We start from the raw sequence: 24,590 nt of genomic DNA, 5'->3' as shown, positions 1-24,590 counted from the left end.
GATGATATGAGAGAGATGATATGTCTACGGTCTACATCATTATTCTGTCCATTTTAATTAATGCGTAACTAATAATATGCAAGACTATTGAACATGATTACATTTTAGGGTTGCATTAGATGAAGTTTAAGGTAAGTTTTACTCTTAGAAATTTGGTAACTACTTTCAGATAACAGGTTATCCCCAAGATGAAATTAGGTTAATTTTTTTCTATTTATAATTTATACCTATTTATGGGAGTATATCTTCCTGCCATGTGTGGAGATAAGTGCTTGATACATTTAATTTTAATCTTAGTTTAGGTAAATACTTTAAAAGAGCCTCTTTGAGGGAGTGGGGGGAGTGGGAAGATCATAAGATCTAGTCTTAAAGATTTCAATGTTTAGTTTCGAGCTTCATTGATTAAGACAAAGAGAGAGTAAAGTTTGCTGTTTCGGCTGACCAGCTAAGGGACACACAATAGACCATAAAAATGGAAGAAATACAAATACCCATGCCCTTATATATGAACTGACCGCAATGCCCTCAACTCATGATTTCTGTCTCATCCAACTCCTAAAATATGCACCCTTCATTGTAGTCGTGCCGACCGGTGACCATTGTCACAATTGTCATTTATATAGGAGGAAAATGTAGATCACAGATTTTTGAGGAAATTTTCCAAAGAACAAAAAATGTTTTGTAAACAACGAATGAGCACCTCAACAACTAATATAGAATGTGGTTTTTAATTATTGGGTGAGGATAATCAACATTTTTATTCACATAGTTAGACTAAGCATTTAAAATCAAAAGAGAGGCAGGTTATGTTTATAATCCTCACCTAGTCTACTATAGTTTTGTTAAATTACCAGAAAATCACTTGGGGCTACCTAGTGTTCAAAAAATGTTCAAAAAATTTTCCTACACGGCAACCTAAAATTGAAAATTGACTTATTTCAAATCTAAAAAAGAAATTTTTGTAATTATTACTCAAATGATTGTATCAGTTACTCCAACTTTTTTCATATTAGGTTATTAATTTTCACTTTACTTTGCATCTAAATCTCATGAATTTTCAAATGATTACATAAATTCCTTTTTTTAGGTTTGAAAATTTTTACTTCTCTTTAATTTCCCTTGCAGCCAAGCAGAGCCTAATGAAAAAGAATGTGTGCCATAGACTTCTGTAGAATTTTTCAGCAAAGTAAGAACTTCTGTATATCTGATACTTGGGTGAGGAATGAAAGTACTTCTCATTCAAAAAGAGCATAATAGGTGATTTTATAGGCCCGCCAAATTAGATACTTAATTGAAGTGGATGGGAGCTTGGTTGTGCTCATGTTGTACATGTCATCATCTAATCATGTTTTTTGAGTTGCAATACAACTCAAGATTTTCATGTGTTACAATTGAATATGAAAATTGTTTGAAATAGTCAACTCAGTTTGTAAAACAATGATCATATGTAAAAGTAGGAAAAAACCTACATGGAAGGTCATATGAGTGAGATGGTATTCAAATATGACATATCTATTAGCAGGAAACAAATCATCTACACAATGGTAAAATGATGGCAATGTTACCATCGTATGGTTATTGTAAATACCATTTAATCATGAATAAAAATACTTTAAAATTATTTAAAAAGACCATCTAATCATGAATAAAAATACTTTAAAAATATTTAACTGAACATGGACTAATGAAGAAACAAGTAAAAAAAAAAACCATTCATGCAGGCCACTAGGCCATTTGTTTGAAATGCAGTTCCATATTTGACATTTCTCATTTCTAGGATACAACCCTTCTACTTAATATGGTTATAGATTGTATCATTGTCATATGGTTGATATGGACAAAAGCAGCCTAAGAAATTCCTTACTGGAGAGAGCCGGGGGGGGGGGGGGGGGGAGGGGAGACAGGATAGGATCCAACATTCCAACCCATGTATTTAATGCCAGGCAAGAGTTTGTCATTCTTAACTGGCTTTTTTATTGGAGCAGACTCCACAATTCAAAATTGTTTAAAGATGTTTGTAGAAGTAAGTGAATGGCTTGATTGATCAATGAGATCAGTCAAGCTCTCTATTTATAATAATAATAATAATAATAAAAGAGATTACAAAGGAAAATACTATTCACAACACTGTTCACGTAAACAGTGTCACAGCCCAAATATAACTCTAATTCTAACTAGTTAAATATAGCTAGAATAGAACTAGGAAAGGGAAAATAAGTAAAATAGAAATAACACCCCATGGGTTGATCTTATATCATGGATCGACCCATGTCACACGTAATACCCAAATACCCATATTCCAACACTCCCCCTCAAGTTGGTGCGTAGATATCAGTCATGCCCAACTTGCACACTAGAGGTTGAAAAACTTTTCCACTTAAGCCTTTGGTGAACACATCAGCCAACTGTTCCCCAGATTGCACATAAGGAACACAAACCGTCCCATTATCCAGATTCTCCTTGATAAAATGACGATCAATTTCAATATGTTTCGTCCTATCATGCTGCACTGGATTATGGGTAATGCTTATTGCTGATTTACTGTCGCAGTAAAGTCGCATAGGCAGAGTAATAGGAATACTCAAATCTTGTAACAAAGTCTTGAGCCACAATAGTTCACAAATACCAAGATGCCATAGCTCTAAATTCAGCCTCTGCACTAGAACGAGCCACCACTGTTTGCTTCTTGCTGCGCCATGTAACACAATTTCCACCCTCAAATGTACAGTAACCTATGGTGGATTTTCGATCATGGGAACCAGCCCAATCTGAGTCAGTGTAGGCCTCAATCTGTAGATGATCATGACGAGAGAATAATACTCCTTTACCAGGAGCCGACTTCAAGTATCTCAAAATCCTGAATACTGCTTCCAGATGATTAGACTGGGGATCATGCATAAATTGACTGATAAGACTCACAGCATAGGCAATATCAGGCCTAGTGTGAGATAAATAAATTAGTCGCCCAACTAGCCTCTGATATCTCCCTTTGTCCACTGGTTCACCATCAGTGTCTCAGAAACGAGCATTTGCCTCAATGGGAGTATCCATAGGAGAATAGCCTAACATGCCAGTTTCAGAAAGAAGATCTAGAGTATACTTGCGTTGAGCTAAGAACAGCCCTTGAGAAGAATGGGCCACTTCAATCCCTAGAAAATAGCAAAGTATGCCTAGATCCTTAATCTCAAATTCCTTGGCCAAATAATTCTTCAACTTGGAAATTTCAGCAGGGTTACTTCCAGTTACAATTATATCATCGACATATACTAGGAGGAGAGTAATAATGTTGCCCGATGTCTTGATAAATAAAGTGTGATATGCATTGCTTTGTTTATAACCAAATGTCAACATCGCTGTCTGAAAATGACCAAACCATGCACGTGGTGATTGTTTCAGACCATACAACCCACGCTTAAGTTTACAAACCTTGCCATGAGTTGTAGCAAATGAGAACCTAGGAGAGACATCCATATATACCTCTTCCTCTAACTCACCATGGAGGAAGGCATTTTTAACATCAAGCTGATGTAGACTCCATCCTAAGTTCACAGCACAAGAGAGAATTACCCTGATAGTGTTCATTTTGGCAACAGGTGCAAAAGTCTCCAAATAATCTATCCCATATGTCTGAGTAAATCCGCGAGCAACCAGCCTTGCTTTAAAACGATCAACAGTTCCATCAGCTTTTTGTTTAATTACAAAGACCCACTTGCAGCCAACAGTCTTCTTTTGTGGTGGAAGTGTGACAAGATCCCATGTACCACTCTTCTTTAGATCTAGCATTTCTTCGATCATGGCCTCCTTCCACCTAGTATCTACAAATGCCTCCTACCAAGTCTGTGGTATGGAAACAGAAGATAAAGAGGAAACAAAACCATGAAATGATGGGGATAAAGATTCATACGAAACAACCTGTGATATTGGATGTTGCGTACAAGACCTTTTTCCCTTTCTAAGAGCAATGGGTAGATCAAGTGATGGATCAGAAGTAATAGGAGAAGTAGCAGCATCTAAAGGATTAGAAATATTACCAGAGGAGGTGTCATTCGATCCTGGGTCAGAGGACAACTCTTGGTCTGGTAATGTTGCAGTGGCAGGCTGTTGTTGCCCTTTTTTCTTTCGATAATACTGCTGCGTGAAATCTTTCACTGGCTGTACCTGCTGCTCCCCTTGAACATCATTATCTAAAGGTACATGATAGTCATCAATAGGTTCATGTAGAGGAGGAATGGGAATCGGCACTTCTTCTAGAGTAGGAATGGACTCCCCCTGAAGAGGTGCCGAAGATGGAAAGAAAGCCACGGCCTCATGAAAAACGACATCCATGGAAACAAAAACACGACGAGATGTAGGATGATAACATTTATACCCCTTTTGGGTGGGAGAATAACCAATGAAAATACAGCGGAGACCGCGGGGATCAAGTTTGCCATGGGCATAGTGGTTTCGAACAAAACAAACACACCCAAAAATTTTGGGAGGAATAATATAAGAAGAAGACCACTTCAAAAGATCAAGATGAGATTTATAGTCAAGTACCGAAGAGGGCATCCTATTGATAAGATAAGCAGCTGTTAAAACAGCCTCTCCCCAGAAATGAGAAGGAACATGCATTTCAAACATAATAGAGCGAGCTACATCAAGAAGATGTCTATTTTTGCGTTCAGCCACTCCATTTTGGGGTGGAGTGTCAACGCAACTAGTTTGATGAATAATACCCTGAGTAGCAAGAAATAATTGAAAGACTCCATCTAAATATTCACGACCATTGTCACTCCTGAGAGTTTGAATGGTAGCTTGAAACTGAGTTTGAACCATGCTATAAAAGACTTTAAAACAGGAAAAAACCTCACTCTTGTGTCGCATTAAGTAAACCCAAGTGGTGTGTGTGTGTGGCAATCAATAAAGGTGACAAACCACTTAAAGCCAGAAATAGAAGAGGTACGTGAGGGACCCCAGACATCAGAATGAATCATAGAAAAAGGCTTAGAACATCTTTTATTTGAACTAGAATAAACAGAACGAGTTTGTTTTGCAAAAACACAAGCCTCACATAATAAAGAGTGAGGGTTACAATGCTGAAATAAAACAGGAAAAATCTTAGCTAAGGTTCCTAAAGGTGGATGGCCCAGTCGACGATGCCATCGGTGCAATTCAGATAAATGATGTTCAGCAGAAATAGCAGTAAGAGCCTGGCCAGACATAGTAACAGCATTAGAGATAAGATCATCGTCAAGCAAGTAGAGACCACCACGCATTTTACCAGTTTCAATCGTTCTCCCTGTCCCCAAGTCCTGAAAGTCACAATGTGAAGGATAAAAAATAGCTTTGCAATTGAGATCAGATGTCAAACTACTGATAGAATGCAAATTAGAAGTTAACTTAGGAACATGTAAAACAGAGGACAAAGATAAAGAAGGAGAACAATGGATGGCTCCCTTCCCTGAGACAAAGGAAAGAGAACCATCGGCTATTTTAATTTTATCTTTGCCTGAACAGGGAGAATAAAGAAAAAATAAATTGGATTGACCAGTCATGTGGTTAGTGGCTCCGGAATCGATTATCCAAGGATGAGATAATGCCGAAGTACAATGACCAGCAAAAGAAATACCTGGTTTGGAGAAAACAAGGTTCGATTCAGAAGAGGGAACCACAGTCGAGGTAGAGGCAGGTACAGATGAAGAGGCGAAGGTAGTCATCATACGACAAAAGGCAGCAAGTTCCTCTATAGAAAGTGTGGTAGGAGGGGCTGTTTCAGTAGCTTCAGAAAGATGGGCCTGTGTGCCACCACGACCATGGCCACGGCCTCGACCACGACCACCACTACGACCATCAGAAGAGTCAGATGGCCAACCATGTAACTTCCAGCAAAAATCCACAGTATGTCGTTCCTTTCCACAATGAGCACATTTAAGAGGTTCCTTCTCAAACGAGGAACGTGTACTAGTACTAGAAGAGCTACCTCTAGAAGAAATTAAAGCAGATCTCTCTGGCTGTGTAGTTGGTAACATGGTGGAACGACGAGTATCTTCCAATTGTATCATAGAGTAGGCTTGCTCCAAAGTGGGAAAAGGTGAACGACTCAGAACTTGAGACCGAAGCTGATCATATTCCACATTAAGGCCAGTCAAGAAAGTGTATACTCTGAATTTATCCTCCCTAAACTGAAATTTGGTAATATCAAAGGGACAATCAAGCTGAAAGTTATCATAATAGTCAAACTCTTGCCACAAGCTACGGAGTTCACAGTAGTATTCAGATAAAGTAAGTTCACCCTGTTTGGTTGCATGGATTTTTCGTTGAATATCATAAACTTGTGCATCATTCCTTACCTGGGAATAGGTACCTTTAGCAGCTTTCCAAATTTTTGCCGCTGAATCAAGTAGTGTATAGCCACGGGCAATGGATGGAGTCATTGCACTGAGAAGAAAAGCCATAACAAGAGAGTTGTTGGAACTCCACTTGTCTTGTAATGTACCAGCTTCACTTGGTTTGAGAGTGGTACCATATATATATATATATATATATATATATATATCCCTTATAGCCCCTTGAATCAATGGAAAGAAACATTTGTGTAGACCAAAGTAAATAATTAGTGCCATCGAGCTTTATCGGACTGACTAGAAAAGAGAGATAATCATGATGGGTCCCTTGTGTAGAAGATTGGCCAGTGTTGGTGGTAGCGTGGATGCAATGAATCGGCATACCGATAGAACTTCAAGAACGAGAAGTGCAGGAAATTGCGAATATTCTACAATAGGTAAATAGGCGTAGATTCTTCAAAATAAACTCTGCAGAGTTGTATAAATAAACAACTACAAGTGTTGTCAAACAAAGAGAAGCTGCAGATCTGTATGCGAAAAATCTGCAGATCTTCAAAAATATCGTACTCTCAAAAAATCAGAGATCTTCAACAAAAAAGCTGCTGCAGGTCTTCAATAAAAAACTGCTGCAGGTGTTTTAAAATAGCTGCAGGTCTTCAAAAAAAAGAGGAAAGGAGTCTGCAGATCTTCGCACAATATGGATTTGCAAGTCTCGAAAAAAATTCTGTAGGTCTCGAGAAAAAACTCTGCAGGTCTCGAGAAAAAAAATTTCAGGTCTTAAAACATCTGCAGGTCTTCTAAATAAAATTCTGCAGTGCTTCAGTCTTCAAACATGGAAAAAAAATACTGCAGGTCTTCGAGAGAAATAAATCTGCAGGTCTTTAATCTTCGAGAAAAAAATCTGCAGGTCTTCAAAAAAAAATCTGCAGTTCTTCAATCTTCAAACATGGATCTCACTGTGCATGGAGAACATAAAATAGGATAAAGTAAAGGAGGTAAACTCTAGGGCAAGTACTAGATCATATTTAGATCACCTCAAAGTACTGCCCCCATGAAATAATGGAAACGAGAGAAGGAGGGTCTCGGTTGATTTAGGGTTTTAGGGTAATGGGTTAGTTGATCTAGGAGAGGTCAATTGTGGAGAGAGACGATGGAGGAGAGCAGAATTAATTTCTCAGATATCGAGTTTAGGCTTTGATACCATGTAGAAATAAGTGAATGGCTTGATTGATCAATGAGATCAGTCAAGCTCTCTATTTATAATAATAATAATAATAAAAGAGATTACAAAGGAAAATGCTGTTCACGACACTGTTCATGTGAACAGTATCACAGCCCAAATATAACTCTAATTCTAACTAGTTAAATAGAGCTAGAATAGAACTAGGAAAGGAAAAATAACTAAAATAGAAATAACACCCTATGGGTCGATCTTATATCATGGATCGACCCATGTCACACGTAATACCCATATTCCAACAATGTCTTTTTTCACAATTTTTCCCCCTTTTATTTGACACTAGATTAGCTCAAATCCACAAATTTGGGCCTCACCTGCATCCTCTCATCCATAAGTTTTCTTTGAAATGTTGCACTTACATTGAGAAGTTTTTATTAGAGTATAGTTTGTCTTGGCAGCTTTGAGAAGAGGGAGGGGGGGCCGGGGGGGGGGAGAGTTTCATTGTAAGGTGGAAAGTGGAAACTTGGAATCCAAACTCAATAAATAAAGATAAATTTTAGCCTTGCCTTCTGGTCCATTTGCCAACCATGACATACAAATCTTCTGTTTCATTAGATAAGAGTTGGAATCTGAGAAGGAGAAAAACAAAAAACATGCTTTCCCCAGAATGTGGTCCATCTTCACCAGTAAAACTCGAATAATAAGCATCCTCTGAGATCCCCTCATGCTCCACAACTAGAAATTCTGAAACACATGCCAATAATATTGAAAGAATTACAAGTCAAATGAAATATCAAAACATCATGGTACGACAACAAAATTTTTCAGTGAAACAGAGGATGTTATTAGGCTTCGGAAGTTTGAACTATGCCTCCACATTAAAGTTGATTGCCAGCAGTCCTTTTCTGCAAACCGTGGCTGAAAGACAAATATCCTCTTTCTTGTGTTCATTTTGTCCAGTTTTTTTGTAAACAGCCTGTTTTTATGCATGACTTCCACTTGATGGTTCAGGATGGGATGGCTTTATTAGTCAGATCCTCTAGATTCACTGTCACCTCTAAACCCATGTGCAGGAGACCAGTGATCATCGCACGGATATCATTCACCAAGGAGCTAGCGAATGCCTGGAAATTATCAGCAAAATATAGATAAGTACTGAGTTATATGCCAGGGAAGAAATAAAGGAAACAGCTTCTTAATTCAAGACAACCACAAGTAGACTCGGTTGAAACAATATAAACTCAGTACAAGCAGTGCAAACCCATTGGTTACTAGCTGTCACCAGCAACTGTGCTCTTGCTCTAATGGTCAGTGTGTACAAAAAGGAAATCACCATGAGCATGAAGAGATAGAATACCCTACTATCTATCAGGAAATAATAATGGTGTCCAAATGACATGTCATTAAATATGAATATGCCGTAGCATAACAATAGTGCTAGGCACGGCATAACAACCACTTTATATCTACCACATGGCAGTCCACCTGGCACCCAAATCTACCTATAATATGTCAACCCAATCTGAATTATATACTAGGAGCAGACTAAGGGGGAAAATGGTTAAAAAGTCGAGGATTAAGTTTTCCTTCACTCGTGGAAGAATCCCTTCACCACTGGGGATGTGACCCTGCGATTAGACTCTCCTATGTAATCGTTAACTCCCACCCCCTATTGTCAGGGTTGAAAAAATCTCCATAGTCCATCAGATGGGACTGACGGCAGTAGTGAAGGGATCCTCCTTCACTTTTGGGGAGGAAAACTGGGTCCAAAAATCAAAGATGAGATAATAAAGATGAACCATCAAACATACATGGGAATAGTCCCATAGACTACCTATCTATCAGCTGAAAATAGCCTCATCATATGACACGTGGCGCAAATTGAGCAGACTGTTGCACCAAGCCTACACCACATTTTTTTCTTTCATATTTTTCCCCCTTTTTACGTCAAAAATTAGCTAGGAAACTGATAAATGCAAATGCTCCATAAATTTTAAAAAGAAAAGGTGATATCAAACAGAGAATACAAACCAACCTGATACCTGTGACTTTCCTGGAAATATTCTCATGCAATTAAGAGAAGCATGGACCAAACAAGGAACAAGGTTGATATTTACAAGAAAACCAAAAAGACTGAAAACCAGCACAGGAAACATCCCCACCTAGGACTAAAAAAATTGGTGTCTACGATGACCAAAAAGTAGAAGTGCCAATTCAGGAAAATCATTCTCATGTCATTCTGAAAGGAATTTTGGAGTTACAAAACACACCTGATGGGCTGAATGACAAAACATGGACTCGAACAAACTGGTCCTAAGAGCTTAGGTTTGACAGGGATAACTTCAGAAGTTTTCTATTCACTAGTTAATAAGTTGATTTATACATGGCATATACACAAAACAGAACATTCCCCTACAATCAGCAGATTTATGAACAAAGCTCCTCCAATGTCGGCATGTACACTGTACCTCACTGGGCATGGAATGCAGTTAACTGCATTCAACCAATGAGAGTTGATGTAAAAACATTTACTTCTGTAAGACACAACACATCACACCATTTTCGACTTGTGTTTTCCTTAACAAGCAGAGTCTGATGTACCAAGAATGCATTCAAACTGAAGGCACAAATAAATGAGAAATTTGTATTAAAGAATTTTCTCCTTTTAGATTTTGAATAGGGAGTTGGCTGTGCTGTACTGATTCTTGCTACTGCCCTTTTCATGCATTAAATATTGATTTACCCAGTGTACTAAACTCAAGTACCACCTTGCTCGGTTGGTATAATAAGCATTCATACCAGACCTGGGTTTCAAAACCCATCTTCCTTCTTCACTCACTAGTCAACCACATGCCTTTTTCTCTCCCCCCCCCCCCCCCAACCCTCTTGAATGTTGAAACCATTAATGTTCTCTGTGAAACAAAATGATAAATGTTCACCAAGGTAAGTGAACTTTGTAGAGTTCCCAGTTGCTATGTGGCAAGAAATGGTGGACATGGATGGGTCCATGTTATAGAGGATCATGTACCCATCTCACTAGTAAATTCTCATCGCAATATGAGTACATAATATGGATCAAATAGTGGACATGGGTGGGTCCATGTTATAGAGGAGCATGTACCCATCCATCTCACTGGTAAATGCTCATCGCGATATGAGTACATAATGTGGATCAAATGTAAACTCACAAGAATGTTATAAACCTATGTAATAATAGAGTTTAGTGGCATGTGTGTAACTTTCTATAACATTGGAGACATTTTTAACCCATATAGCATGCTGATTTTCTATTGAAATTTGACCGATGAGATGGCTGAAAAGCCCTCTATAACATAGACTCACCCAATTGTTGACCAATAGCTTGCCAAGTGGCAACTGGCAAGTGCAAAGTTCACCAACCACTATGAACATTCTCAGCCCCCTAAAATAACAAAACAAGTATTCGACCCACTAGTTCTACCTTAATCTTTGACATTTGCATTATTGAGATGAAAACAGGCATAATTCCTAGAAACTTAAATGCTCCTACAATCATCTATCACTAGATGGATATGTCTGACTAGGTACTCCATCGTCAGTATTTTACTCTGAAAGAATTTTAAGACAATTATTCGTCCTATGAAAATTAACCATGGGAAAATTTGTTTGTTAGAACCTGCAGTGAACTCTATGACATTCATATTCCTTCTAAGCCTATAAACACCCAGTAATATATGTTGAAAAGCATACCTTACTGTCTTCTTTCTTTTGGTGTTCAACAACTTCATAAGGCCATTTGCTCACCAACTTCTCAAGTTCAACCGCAATACCTGGCTTCATTTTGTCAGGCAGGTTCTGTTGCATGCACAGATTGACATTAAACATCTGAACTCCCAAAATAAATAAATAAATAGTTGGTAAAAATACAAGCTCAACTTCCTTAAGAGTAGAAGGGAAAAAAAACTTCAAAGCGAACTCTGCCAGCCCTTCTGCACATCTGGTCCCAAGCCAGATAAAGAAGGGTTGTGCTTTAAGTTGGCAGCTGATTGAATTTTTAGCAAAATCTCACAGTTAGAAAAGTTGTAACAGGATTCATGTGGCCAACCCAAGTCATTGGGTTAAGTTTTCATAAAATGGAGTTGAGAGAAGAACGAACCAATGACCAATATCTTCCCCTTCACTGCACACGTCCGTATAAGAAAATCCAACAAATATCAACATGGATGCTGTACAATTTCCAACCCACTAACAATTAAGTGCAAAAGGCCTATGCAGGATGTGCTCCTTATATATCCGTCACTGATAGCAAGTGATAGATATAAATTTGAAATCAAGCACCAAAACCCATCTGTTTTTCATATTTTAACCCAGAAAAATCCAGTTCTTCCGCAGGAACCAACCTACCATCAAAGATGGTACTTCAGTAAACCAAGGAACCATAAGTAACAGTCTTTTTTCTTTAATTCCATATTATCAGGAAGACTAGTACTTTTACTCCATCCAAAGTAAGAAATATATGGTAGCTGTTCAAATTTAAATGCCAAAGCTAGATAAAGATCATCAATTGGTCATGTATAATGTGATCATATGGAGCTTATGGTGCACAAAAAGTATCACCAAGATTTAGTATAAAAGAGCCAACTGTCAGAAAAACCCCATTTTCGTAGTCTAAACCATGTGAAAAATAATAGCCACCTGATTGAGGGCATGAATAACAGCAGCAGCACTCTCAGGCTTACGCTCAAGTAATAAACCCTGCAACGAATGAGCAAAATCAAACATCCTGCAAAGTAGTCAGTTAATGAAAGAATGGAACCAGAAAAGGAAAAGGAGAAAGGCCAAAAAAAAAAAATCATCCTTTGACCAACTTAACCTCAGTTCATTATTAGTTCTATATAACTGTCAGAACTGCTCCAATCCTTTATTTCCCAGGCAGGTATATAACCACTCGTTTTACTAGTTATAACAACAATACATGTGTGGATGCAACTTTCAGCCAACATCATAAATGCAAATGTACTTCAAGCAATTTCCATTCTCATCTTAACTTAGTTATGCTTCTTCTTGATACACACACACATCAGCATACTTCTTCCAAACAGTAATGCCAATAGAAACACAAGATGATAAAGTGTAATGAATTTGTAGATAGGATGCAGATACTGCATTATGAAATAAGGATAGAGTTTTTCATTTCTGAATGTTCAAGATACCATATACAATACTAGTGTTATGAAACCATAAATCAGTTATTAGGTAATTATGCTTCGCATAAACATAGATCAAAAACCACAGTTTCCTCTATATTATCTCTTTGCTGGTAATTTACGAGCACTAATACAATATTTCATCTGTCTTTCTCTTATTTGGGCTCTACTAATTGTAGGTGTCCCTATCTTTATCTAGAGAGAGAGAGAGAACTTGCCTTAGCACAAGAAAATCCACTCTTAAGCGTATGCTGCTTCATGGAATCTGATCTAAGCTTTTCAATTTTCCATAAATACTCGGTATCACCTGCAAAAGTGAAATTTCAACACATTTTATGACGAAAAATCCACTAGCTAGACATGATTGCACTTCGCGTAAATCACTGTGACATCTATTAAATGATTTAAAGAAAAAAAACAGAGAATGGTGGGGAATAGGTAGGATGAACCCTAGGTTCAGATTACACACCCCTGTAAGACTGTAACAGGATCTCAAGAAAACCCTAAACCAGAATTAGGTCAACAATAAGCTCAAAGTCAACTTTTTCTGAGGGGGCTCAGATTCTAGTCAATGATCATAGACAGTTAGAATAGATAAACCCCAGAATACAGAAATTTTCGACTGTCAGTGATGCAGTATCACTTGGCTCGTTGGACCAGCATGATAGGATTTGGAGACCCAAACCCAAACAGAACCAGTCCAATGGTTTTTGGTCCAACAAGGGTTGGAATTAGTTATTTAGTAAGTTATTTATTTCAGTCTTTTATTTGTTTTGGGTTACCTACGTAGAAGTTAGATAGAGTTTGAGTTTGAGCTGCAAGTTATTTTAGTTTTGTAGTCTAGGAGTCCTAGGTCTCCTTTGAACATGACCATACTACCTCAATCGACTCTCTCGGAGCTTGTCATTGATCGAGGCAACTCCCAAGTCAGCTCTAATTAGATCATTCCTTACTTTATCCTTCCTAGTTTTTCCGCACATCCATCTTAACACTCTCATCTCTGCTACACATAGCTTCTCAATATGACACTTCTTAACTGCCCAACATTCTGCCCCATACATCATAGCAAGTCGTATAACAGTCCTATAGAACTTTCCTTTAAGCTTTAAAGGAATACGTCGGTCACACAGCACTTCGGACACACCTCTCCACTTCATCCATTCCACTTTAATCCTTTGTGAAATATCATTCTCTATGTCACCTTCTTTATTTATGATTGACCCCAAATATCTAAAATAGTCACTTTGCGGTATCTCTTTTCCCTCAATTCACACCATGTCAGTATCCATCATATTATGACTAAAATTACACATCATATACTCTGTCTTCATTCTACTTATCTTAAAGCCTCTTGTTTCCAAAGTTGATCTCCATAGCTCTAGTTTAGCATTAATCCTTGTTTTTGTCTCATCCACCAAAAACGATATCATCGGCGAAGAGCATACACTACGGGACCTCGTCTTGAATGCTCTTGGTTAGGTCGTCCATGATAAGCACAAGTAGATAAGGGCTTAAGGCTGATCCCTGATGTAACCCAATCGTAATTGGAAATTCCTTGCCCTGACCTCCCACAAATCTCACACTAGTCACCACGCCATCATACATATCTTTAATTAAAAAGGGTGCACCCAGTGCACGAGGCTCCCACCACTGCAGGGTCTGAGGGTCATAATGATATCATACATATCTTTAATTATATCCACATATTTACTTGACACCCCTCTCTTCACTAGAACATGCCGGATTAAATCTCTAGGGACTCGGTCATAGGCTTTTTCCAGGTCAATAAAGACCGTATGGAGACCCTTCATCCTATCTCTATATCTTTCCATGAGCCTCCTCAATAAGTAGATAGCTTCTATCATGGATTTGAGGGCGTGCCTTGGTGCAACAGTAAAAGGTTGCTCCATTGTGACCAAGTGGTCACGGGATCAAGTCTGGAAACAGTTTCTTTGCAAAAACAAAGGTAAGGCTGCGAACATTATGTCCCTCCTCAGACCCCGCAATGTTGGGAGCCTCGTGCATTGGGTACGCCCTTTTTTCACTTCTGTCATGGATCTTCCCGACATAAAGCAAAATTGGTTCACCGAGATATGAATCTCTCTTCTCAAACGAGCTTCAATAACCTTCTCCCAAAGTTTCATAGTGTGACTCGTTAGCTTTATGCTTCAACAGTTATTGCAACTTTGGATATCACCTTTTATTTTTATAGATCGGGACTACAATGCTTCTCCTCCATTAATCTGGCATCTTCCTTGCATTCATAATCCTGTTAAACAGATTGGTTAACCAATAAACCCCACAACCTCGTAGGGTCTTCCACACTTCTATTGGAATCTCATCTGGGCCTGGCGTCTTGCCTGCTTTCCTCTTTATTAAGGCTTCTTTAACTTCCACCACACAAACCCTTGTACAATTTTTATTTATCAATTTTAATTTAATTAGATCCCAAGATAGTATTGCAGACAACAAATAGGGACCAGTCTGACAATATTTTCATTATTATGTTTACTCTGATTAGGAGCTCAAGATAGTCTTAAGGGCAATAAATAGAGAAGGATGCCAAACCATCCCCCCCCCCCAATTAGTTATTTTATACGTTTTTTAAGGATATTTAAATTCTTGAGTTGCAGAAATAGCTTCTTTCTTTGGGAGATATTTGGATTTTAAAGATGAACTCCTTCTATTAGCAGTCCTGATCGACTCCAATAGTCATGCAGGCAGACTTTTCTGAAAATAATCTTTCTTGTTTTCTTCTAATTTTCTATCATTCTTTGCTGTGATTCATCTTTGGTACCAAATGGATTGTTTTTTCTTATGCTCTTGCCATAAAAAATTTCCTTGTTTGATCCAAGATCCAGCGTCAATTTAGTGTTTGCCTGCTAGTTGTGTGCTAGTTGTACTACACAACTACTTGGGATTGGCTGTTTACCAATCATCTTCCACCATTCCACTTAGAGCCATATATGCTTAAGTATGTCCCTCATCATTTGAATATCTTCAACCTGCACTCCTCTCAGTGATACAGCCACAGCCTTCATTGCATAGACCAAACCATCTCAAACATATTGCCCCTGTCAGCTTTGTCTTGTGTACATGCAACCCTTACTCCCATAAAAGAATTCATTTCTAATTCTATCCTCATCTTAATGATAACCAAACCAAGATAGACTTGGAAAATAAGCACATCCTTGAATGCCTATGTAAAATAAATCAAGTAATATACATGATGTGAAGTGAATGATGCGACTTAAATAAGAAAATCAACAGATTTAACCCAAAAACAAATTTCAACAATTCAGTATCTTGAACGACAACTTGTGAAGTCAGTGAACTTCATAAAACTCAATTCCAGGAATAATTTTCAAGAAAAATATATAAATACTTGTAGAGACCTCTTTTGGCAGCGAAGTCCATCCAGGTGTCAAAAGTTGTTCGACGAAGATTCACTCCAGCCTTTATAAACTTTTTTGAATACTTTGAGATCAACTCCCAATTATCCGTTTCAAAACAAATTCTGCATTTTGTAGAGGCAATGGTAAAATCATAATGCATATCAATTACATGCCAGCAGTATATTAACCTTTTCCCATAAGCAACAGGATGATGAAAAATAATGGATCATTTTCTGTTGATTTTGTTCTGTAATTTGAAAGATTAGATCAATACTATGCTTGATAACTTCAAGACTCTGGATGAGTCAAGAAGGCACAGAAAGGGGACCAGCATATGAGGAATGAAGATCTCGAGACAGAAAGACCATATTGCAAACTTTCCTTTCTAACTTGGAGATGCATGTCCAAACGTTCCAACAGACCAAGTCTAGGCAAGCTAACCTTATATATGCAGTCGTTGCATAATATGGACACAAAATTGGATGCCTGTAACTTAAGATATACTCAACGTCACCCGTATAATCAAAGCTGATAGGCGAATGAATAGGCAATAAAGATTCCTAGGCACTTAAAGCTGCAATGGTACTCGAAGTCTTACTTGTTGAAGTTCAAATAGTACGTCAGAAAATTTATTTAACAAAAGATGCACATAAGGTTATGAAAAATCCCTTCAAGTTTCTCTTCGAAATTATTATGGTCTAAGGGTAGTATGGAATATAGAAATTAAAGATGAAGTGTTAGTGCTTTCACTTCCATCTTCAACCCCAAGAGTAAAACGCACCTTTTATTTCCAAGGTTTGCTTAGGAAGTTGCATTAAATTTCAATAGCCTTTTGCAGTTCTATTCAAGACCTCACAGCTTTTTTTTCTTTTTCTTTTTCTTTTTTTCCCTTCCACACCCCCCCCCCCCCAAAAAAAAAAAAAAAAAGGTATTCATGAACTGTAAGACTTGTGCATCAATGGTCGATCCATCCACTGGAGCCATGATAGGAAAAAAAGCAACAAAAGTTCAGGCTCAGGGTAAAGAAAGAGTTGAGGAAAATAAAAGTAGCCAACTCATAGGCCCGTTAGATTGTAGGTTGATGAAGGGTATACCAATCCATGCTACCCAGAGTGTGTAAAAGGAGACAAGCTCATGAACTAGAGGTTGCTCAAGGTTGGATCAGCTATGGCCACCGAAATTGCACTAATTGGATGACTCAGTCACCTTTTTAAAATGTTAACAAAATCTATGGCAATAATCCAGTGCCAGACAGCGAAAAAATCTTTTGATCTCCAGGTTATAATTATCTGAAGTGCCTCGTAGATCAAATATTACTACTAGCACTTCAGTAACAGCTATAGAGCAAAATAAAAGGATGAGTACAGTACCTGAAAACAATATCTGCTGTACCAGGTTGTAATGGCAAGGAGTTCTTTTTCAGAAGTCTCATTATTTCCACCATAAGATTAGTATCTTTCTGCTCTTTAGCATAGAACTGCAGTCTCATGAACCCAAACATTCAATCAATCAATGCTGAGTACAGACAAATTTCAATTCAATGCATAAAACGCTGAGACCACTATATTACCAATATATAATGTGCAGATCCAACACTTGGGGTCAACCCATACACATTATGCTTCCATAGTGCCTTCTTGCCTGCATATGCATAACAACTCAATTATTTCAAATAGTTCAACCAATCATCCTCAATTGAATATTTCATAAAAGCAATTATTGAAGTGATAAAACTAAGTGACAAACTTCACACATCCAGAATTCAGAGCGGGAAACACTTTTTAACAGGGAACACATCACTCAGAAATAGACAATGAGTGACAGCTTATACAAGTTTAACAATTGTTAGCAAGTCTTTTTTTTTCCCTTTTTTTTTTTTTTTTTTGTGGGGGGGGAGGAAATAGGGGTAAGTAAACATAATGGATGATTATATAAACATCTTTTTCATCTATATTGCATAATGATGCCTTGCTACAATGAGTTTATTCTTTGTCATGAAAAATTAAGGTCCTTCATACAAGAAAGAGGGAGAGAGTTTGCTCACAACTCTCAAGGCTATGCAGCCCTTGCTAGTGAGCAACAGAGAAAAATTTTCTAAATATTTTAGTTTCGCCATTCTCTCTGGCAAAGTTGAAATATTTCAATTAATCATCAGAATTTGGGCAAACTGATTTCTTTCTAGATTTTGCTGTGCAACCATAGAGACTGATAGTTCAGCACAAATAAATATCCAGGAATGCTTAGATGCATAAGAAATCCATCTATAATGTTTTATGAATTTGCAATCTAGTTTAGAAGCCTATCACACAAATTGTCAAAAAAAAAAATTTAAACAATTTCTTTTAATGCCATAGAGTTACATGTGTTCCAACTCACAGTTACTGCACATAGTTAATCTATATTTAGTGAGAACCTACACCAATAGTGCGGGAACCAATTCCCACACTCAACTTATTTTCATGAAACTAAATCTCATCAAAACTTACTGAAACCTCCGAGTTGTCTCGGTTTCGGGCCTGCCAACACGAAACCGAGTGTCGAAACCTCAAAACGAGATCCAGCACGTCTTGGTTTCGGGCCTGACCGAAACCAGCCTCGAAACCGAGATTTAGAACCTTGCTTATTTTACCCACATGGCATTAGTTGTCCATGCCCAAGTAGACACCTCTCCACGTCATTATTTATTCATGATTTAATTTTCAGATGAACCTGACCTCTACAGATATCCATACAATGCTTTAAAATTTGCATCAGTTTGAAGGATATTTGAGACTGTTTGGAGGATAGGGACCATTGAAGAACAAGAGGAAAAGACCCACACACAGTGATTGTACGATTGAGATGGCCCATATGGGGCATTAAATTTGAAATGTTACATACTTCATGGGTTCCCCATCCATCCAATGCTTAATATACCATACATGGTAGAAAAGTTGTCTGTGTGGAAATAGTAATGTAGCCCCGGGTTTGAATAGTCAAACTAGGAGCCAAATAACCAGGAACTGCTAAGAACAGGGTAGTTCAGCTAGGTCAAAATAGATGTTTTTGGTTAAATTAGGGTTAGGGTTTAATGGAATCTAGGGTTTAATGGTAAGGTTAGGGTTAATTGATGTCAGGGAGTCTTCCAGTGAAGGTCGTGTTAAAGTTTAATGGTTCTAGGTATGCTAACCAGAATCGGCAGCACTGTAGAGATTAGGGTTTTGGGTTTTTGGAAAAGGGAAAAGATGGATTTCTAGGGTTTAGGATGGTCAGATGAGGGAGCAACTTGGATCGAGTTTTCCTTAGTATGAGAGGAGAATTCGATCAAAGTTTGGTGTGATTTGGCTAGCTGGTTTGGTCTGGGCAGAATTTAGCTATTGGGATAATTGAAAACAAAAGGGGAAACTCTAGGGTTTGGGCTGTGAGAGGATTTGAAGAAGAATGATTGGGGTTGGGGAATGATTCAAACTGACTGTTGTTGCAGAATTTCATTGGCAGCAGCTTGTTTGATTGCAAAACTGGAACTAGAACCTTGAATGAGAGCTTCAAAGAACCACCCGGGCTTCACACCGCAAGGTGCCGATTGGATCAAACACCAATCCCACCAGCCTTGATCAAATACAAGACATTCTTCAATGGAGAAGAATAAGTTGCAGAGCAGCTTGAGAGAGTTTTCAAAATTCAAAGGTGAGAATTCCCCCCCCCCTAACGATTTGCTTTTTTTATATTTGGCCAAAGGCCTTACACCTATTCAGCCTAGGAGAAGGGAACATTCCCCTAGCTGACTCCTATTACAAATCCAACAGAAATAAAAAGGTCATGTGACTTTTAAGTAGTCACATGACTCTAATCTAGCCTAGCCGATTCTATCATGTGACCACTTAAAAGGTCACATGACTACTTAAAAAAAGAAAACTGAATTAAATAAAAAAGGGTCATGTGACCACTTAAGTAATCGCGTAACTTGTTGCATCAAATAAGAACTAAGTATAGACTACTACTAATCTAATACTACTTGGAAAGCCTGGACTTCTTCTTCTTTCGAAAATAGGTCTTCATATCTGCATCAGCTCTCACCGGCTTGAAAACATTCATCGGAGACGAATGGGTGAAGGACAGGCAGCGCTCATATAACTCAGGATCAAGCCTCTTGAAGTCATCAGCATGAATCCAAGTGTTGTCATGACATGGATGACATTTCCACTAGACAAGCAAAGCATGGTAACCGTTGCCATGGCATGTGGTCTTGTGCATGTCATCCAAGACCTCTTCAATGATGTCTTCGGTGGGTGGTTTGAGTGGGGCAGCCTCAGCATATGTTCAGATGGAGGGAGGAGAATGAAAATCTGTTTATTCCCCTAGCACAGACAGGAATTTTGAAACAGAAAGGGACTTATGAAAATCTATTTATTCCCCTAGAAAGGACAGGAATTTTGAAGTAATTTTCCACTTTATTGTCCCTTCGAGAGTGAGGTATGGCAGCAAATTTCTGAAAATTTTGATGTGCCTTGGGTGAACCCTATATGCTTAATGTAGCACATTTAGGATGATACATACGTATTTGTGATTAAAGTACTGAATTAATTGGAAGTGATCTAGTTTTTATAGGAGAGAATTGTATCTCAGATGAAGAGTGAGGACAGTTTCTTGGTCAAAGTCATTGCCATTGCAAATAGTTTCTATCTCAGTGAGTTCAATAAAATTGTATTTTGCATTAAACCAAGGTTGGAGGTTCTTTTGGGGTAAAACTGTATAAGCAGGATGCTAGTTTTAATTGCCATCCTATTTTCCTTATAGACAGAAACATTCTACATGGACGCTCTTTTGGTGTTTCTTTTTTTATGAAACAAGGAGGAGGGGGGAACCAACTACATTCATCAATTATAAAATCCAGCAACGACTAAAGAAGGAAGAATCTTTCGAGTAGGGAATCATGGTACAATAACTCTGCACAAACAGAATAAAGATCCTCAACTACATACCGAAGTCAATGGCCCCCACACGTGCACATGCCTCAGTAACTCTTAAGCAAAGATTGCAATTAAAATTCGCATGAATACGAAGGTTTGACAGTCTCTGTAGCCAATATAAACATAAACCATTAAGAATCGACCATTTAATGCGCAGAAAAGCATTTAAGGACTATAAGGAAAGAAATACAAGAGGCAAAAACAAGCTATAAAGTAGTGGTGAATGAACTTTACAAATCTTCGGAGGTTCTGTAACATTTGGAATAAAAGTGCAATGTCCTCGCGATTTACACAATTTTCGATCAATGACCACATCCATGCATTTGGAGGCATAGTTTCAGCTTCAACAGACTTAAGCATTTTCTCGTACACCTCCTTCACAGCCTCTACAATCGACAATTGCAAAGAGATATTACTAAGTTAATTTTCAAAAATCAAGCAAATTTAAATATGGAGAAATTTTTTCTAGTCTGCCAACCAGAAAACTGACTCCGTGGTCTAGAGTCATCCAAAGTGGAGAAGGCCTTCCCCCCCCCCCCCAACCACAATTGAAGCTACCGAAATGTCACATAATTCCAGCCTACTGCCATAAAAGCTCTTGCTTTTATGGTGTGTCAAACCAGAGAACCCATCCCTTTAAATATATTTAAAAAATTTATAAATAAAAACCAATACTAGCAAGTGATAGTTGCTTCACTAATTAAACTAAAACAGAATAGTAACCTGAAGGGCCTCCTTCTGTTGCACTTGCTTCGGATGCAAAACAAGCCCTACCCATCATAGAGCACATTGGATGATGCCCTAGGAATTTAACATTGTTTGATACCGGTAATGAAACGCCACAAATGCTTCCTGCCGTTCAGTATATTCAGTTTACTCGTGCATTCATCGAGGTACAATGAAATCGGGTAAAGAAATGCAGAAATTACACAAAACAGGCAAAAAAAAATACTAGATGACTAACTGTTTTTCAATTCGGATAATGTTTGAAACAGGATCAAAGTTTAGTCCAACAGAGTTTTCAATACCAGTTAAGATAGTATGACGAAAGAAGAAAATGAAAAGTAGGACCTGATATTTTGGAAATATGAACTGAAAAGCTCCTCTGCTTAATATGTTGTTTCTCAACATAATCAGAGATTGAAAAACGCTCCTGGTGAATCAAAAGTGGTGCTCTCACGACCCTTGAAATTCTACGAGTGTTTGAGGCGACTTGCATCCTTTAAAAGCTTCGGTGAATGAAACTGGTTTTCCGACGGTGGCGTCTTCCCTTAGAGCCTCTTTGGTGATATTGGGGAAGAGCTAGATTCGGAGAGAATGGGAATTGCAGAGAGAAGGCGGGAGGGCGAGAAGAGAGCGACTCATCACCCATGTAACATTTTTAAGTTGAGGTTCTTGAGAAGTTGACGAACAAGGGATGCAAGTGGGATTGGGATATAAAATTGGACCACCTTGAGCCCTAGCCCATCAGTAATTGACTCATTTTGGATCATATTTGAGCCCAAATTTCCAACTAAAGTTACACCATTCTTCCTCTTCTTTTTTTCTTAGTGCAATGGCCCACAAAATGGAAATGCAAATATTTCCTTAAAAAAATTAAGGGGAAAAGAACACTACCTGGTCGTATGCGGCCCGCAGCCCCTGCGCCTAGACACAAGGTCATTCGGAATGACCATTGCACCCCCATGGAAAGGCTGAAATCCCTTTAGGGCATGACGGTCATTTTGTGGGCCTTTATGTCTAGGCGCAAGAGCCACGCATCACAAGTGGCCAGGTAGCATTCTCTTTCCCAAAAAATTATTATTTTTATTCGATTGCAAGGGAAATATATTTTACAGGAAATGAAAATATTTCTCTTTCCCCACTTCCCATGCAACGAAACATAGCCTGAGGAATTGTCGTTTTGCCATTGCTCTAAGTGTGTATCGTTTGAGAATGAGGATCATGTAGCCCAAATCAACGAAACTAATTTGTAAAACCAATTCTAAGGGGTGGAAAAAGGAATGGAAGGACTGTTGAAACGGGTGGAGTTACCGTTGAAACTCAGCTAAGAGGTACACATGGATGACGAATATTGCAGACAATTGAGTCTTATAACATATGCAGATCTAGAAAAAAGTTGGGTCTCTTGTGCTTTGGATCTAGTTAGTGGAAGTGCTCTCTCTGTCATGTTGAGGGTAGGAGAGGTGAAGCCACATTACATCGTGCGACAATGACCTGGTGGATAGGCCTAATAGGCAGAGACAATGACGAAATTTGCAGAATCGACATCAACACTTTTTTTTTTCGAGTGTTGTTTGCATAATCCAAACCAAGATAGAGATTTGCTGGTTTTATGTCTCACATTCTATAATGGCCTGTAGTTTTTATCGGGCTTATATATGTTTGGGTTAGGTTATTGCTACATTACATGTACGTGGGTAAAATTGTAACTATATGAGGATTATGACTTTTAGGATTTCCTAGACATATATAAGATATAGCACATTGTTAAGTAAAGAGTGGTGTAAGCGGTTTTTGGCTTTGTTGTTTTATTATTATTATTATTATTTATATTTGTTCTCTCGTGTGAATGTAGGTATTTGTTTAGAACCATATTAAATTCCAACATTTTTTTTCTTCTCCTGCCCTAATGTGATTTTTTCCCCCTATGAACCAAGAAGGCCTCAACTTGTAACAAGTTAAGTAGGGCTTCAACAACATGGAGTGCAACTTTGTCATCAGTTTCGTGAAATCGCTCAACCTCTCCAACACTCAATTAAAGTTCTCTACGAGTATTAAAAATACCAAGGAGACCCTTGCTTGGATCACTCGGTGTCTAGTGATTACCAGATTTTGAGAGTTGATAAATGCAGTTCAAAGGAAAGGGACGAAAACAACATGTACTAATTTATAGGTAGAACGAAGGACCAGGATCCTTTGCAGTACCGATAGGGCTGCGGTGCACATCCGACGGCATAGTAGAGGTCAGGTGGTAGTGTGGCACACATGGCCTCTGTTGTATCGCGTGCACCGCTGCCCTGCTGGTACTGCAAAGGATTTTAATACACGAAGGACACGAAGCATGTTGTATCCATCCATGAAACTAAACATCTTGTACCTGTTGTATAATGAATGAAGAGAGGGCTTATCGGCTTGAATTCATGTGCTTTAATGGATGTTGCAACAAAGGGAAATGTAGTTGTAAACGGTATCAGAAGTGGCAAACAAGGGCGAATAGGCTCTTATATATGCATTCTAATGCTTTTAAAATTGGAGGTCGAATTAATCAATTTGGTTTAAGCGCATTATTCATAGTTGAGTTTAAGATTTATGGATAAAGAGCACCATATATTCCATGGAGTGCCCTACCCAGGTATTCAATTTTTATTTTTCCAATTAAAAGTGTATAATGCAATATAAGCAGGCAAGGTTCCAAACAGAGTTCCTGTTTTTCTTTATAATGATTTATGCATCCCTCTTGGCGTGGTGGTGGCCGCCAGTGTAGTAGAGCACTTTGCCTAAGTTCAACGAGATGTTGCATATTTGACCCCCCTCAACGGAGTACATCTTGT

The 24,590-nt window shown here is 38.3% G+C and overlaps 1 protein-coding gene across 1 annotated transcript; it reads right to left on the bottom strand.

Moving 5' to 3' along the window:
* Positions 1-8,254: 8,254 nt before the first annotated feature.
* Positions 8,255-22,314, bottom strand: LOC122669179. The gene is made up of 11 exons (XM_043865871.1): positions 22,108-22,314; positions 21,760-21,888; positions 21,271-21,422; positions 21,049-21,142; positions 17,658-17,728; positions 17,458-17,564; positions 16,088-16,209; positions 12,911-12,999; positions 12,181-12,240; positions 11,236-11,340; positions 8,255-8,630 (listed from the first exon to the last, which is right to left on the bottom strand). Exons 1-11 carry the CDS (start codon positions 22,253-22,255, stop codon positions 8,514-8,516), a joined length of 1,194 nt encoding a protein of 397 aa, XP_043721806.1. The 5' UTR covers positions 22,256-22,314; the 3' UTR covers positions 8,255-8,513.
* Positions 22,315-24,590: the final 2,276 nt, after the last annotated feature.

This window comes from Telopea speciosissima, chromosome 7 (genome assembly GCF_018873765.1).
Source record: "Telopea speciosissima isolate NSW1024214 ecotype Mountain lineage chromosome 7, Tspe_v1, whole genome shotgun sequence".
Taxonomy (NCBI): Eukaryota; Viridiplantae; Streptophyta; class Magnoliopsida; order Proteales; family Proteaceae; genus Telopea; species Telopea speciosissima.
The sequence above is the reverse complement of the archived record's forward strand: the minus strand, read 5'-3'. Positions and strand labels throughout refer to the sequence as shown.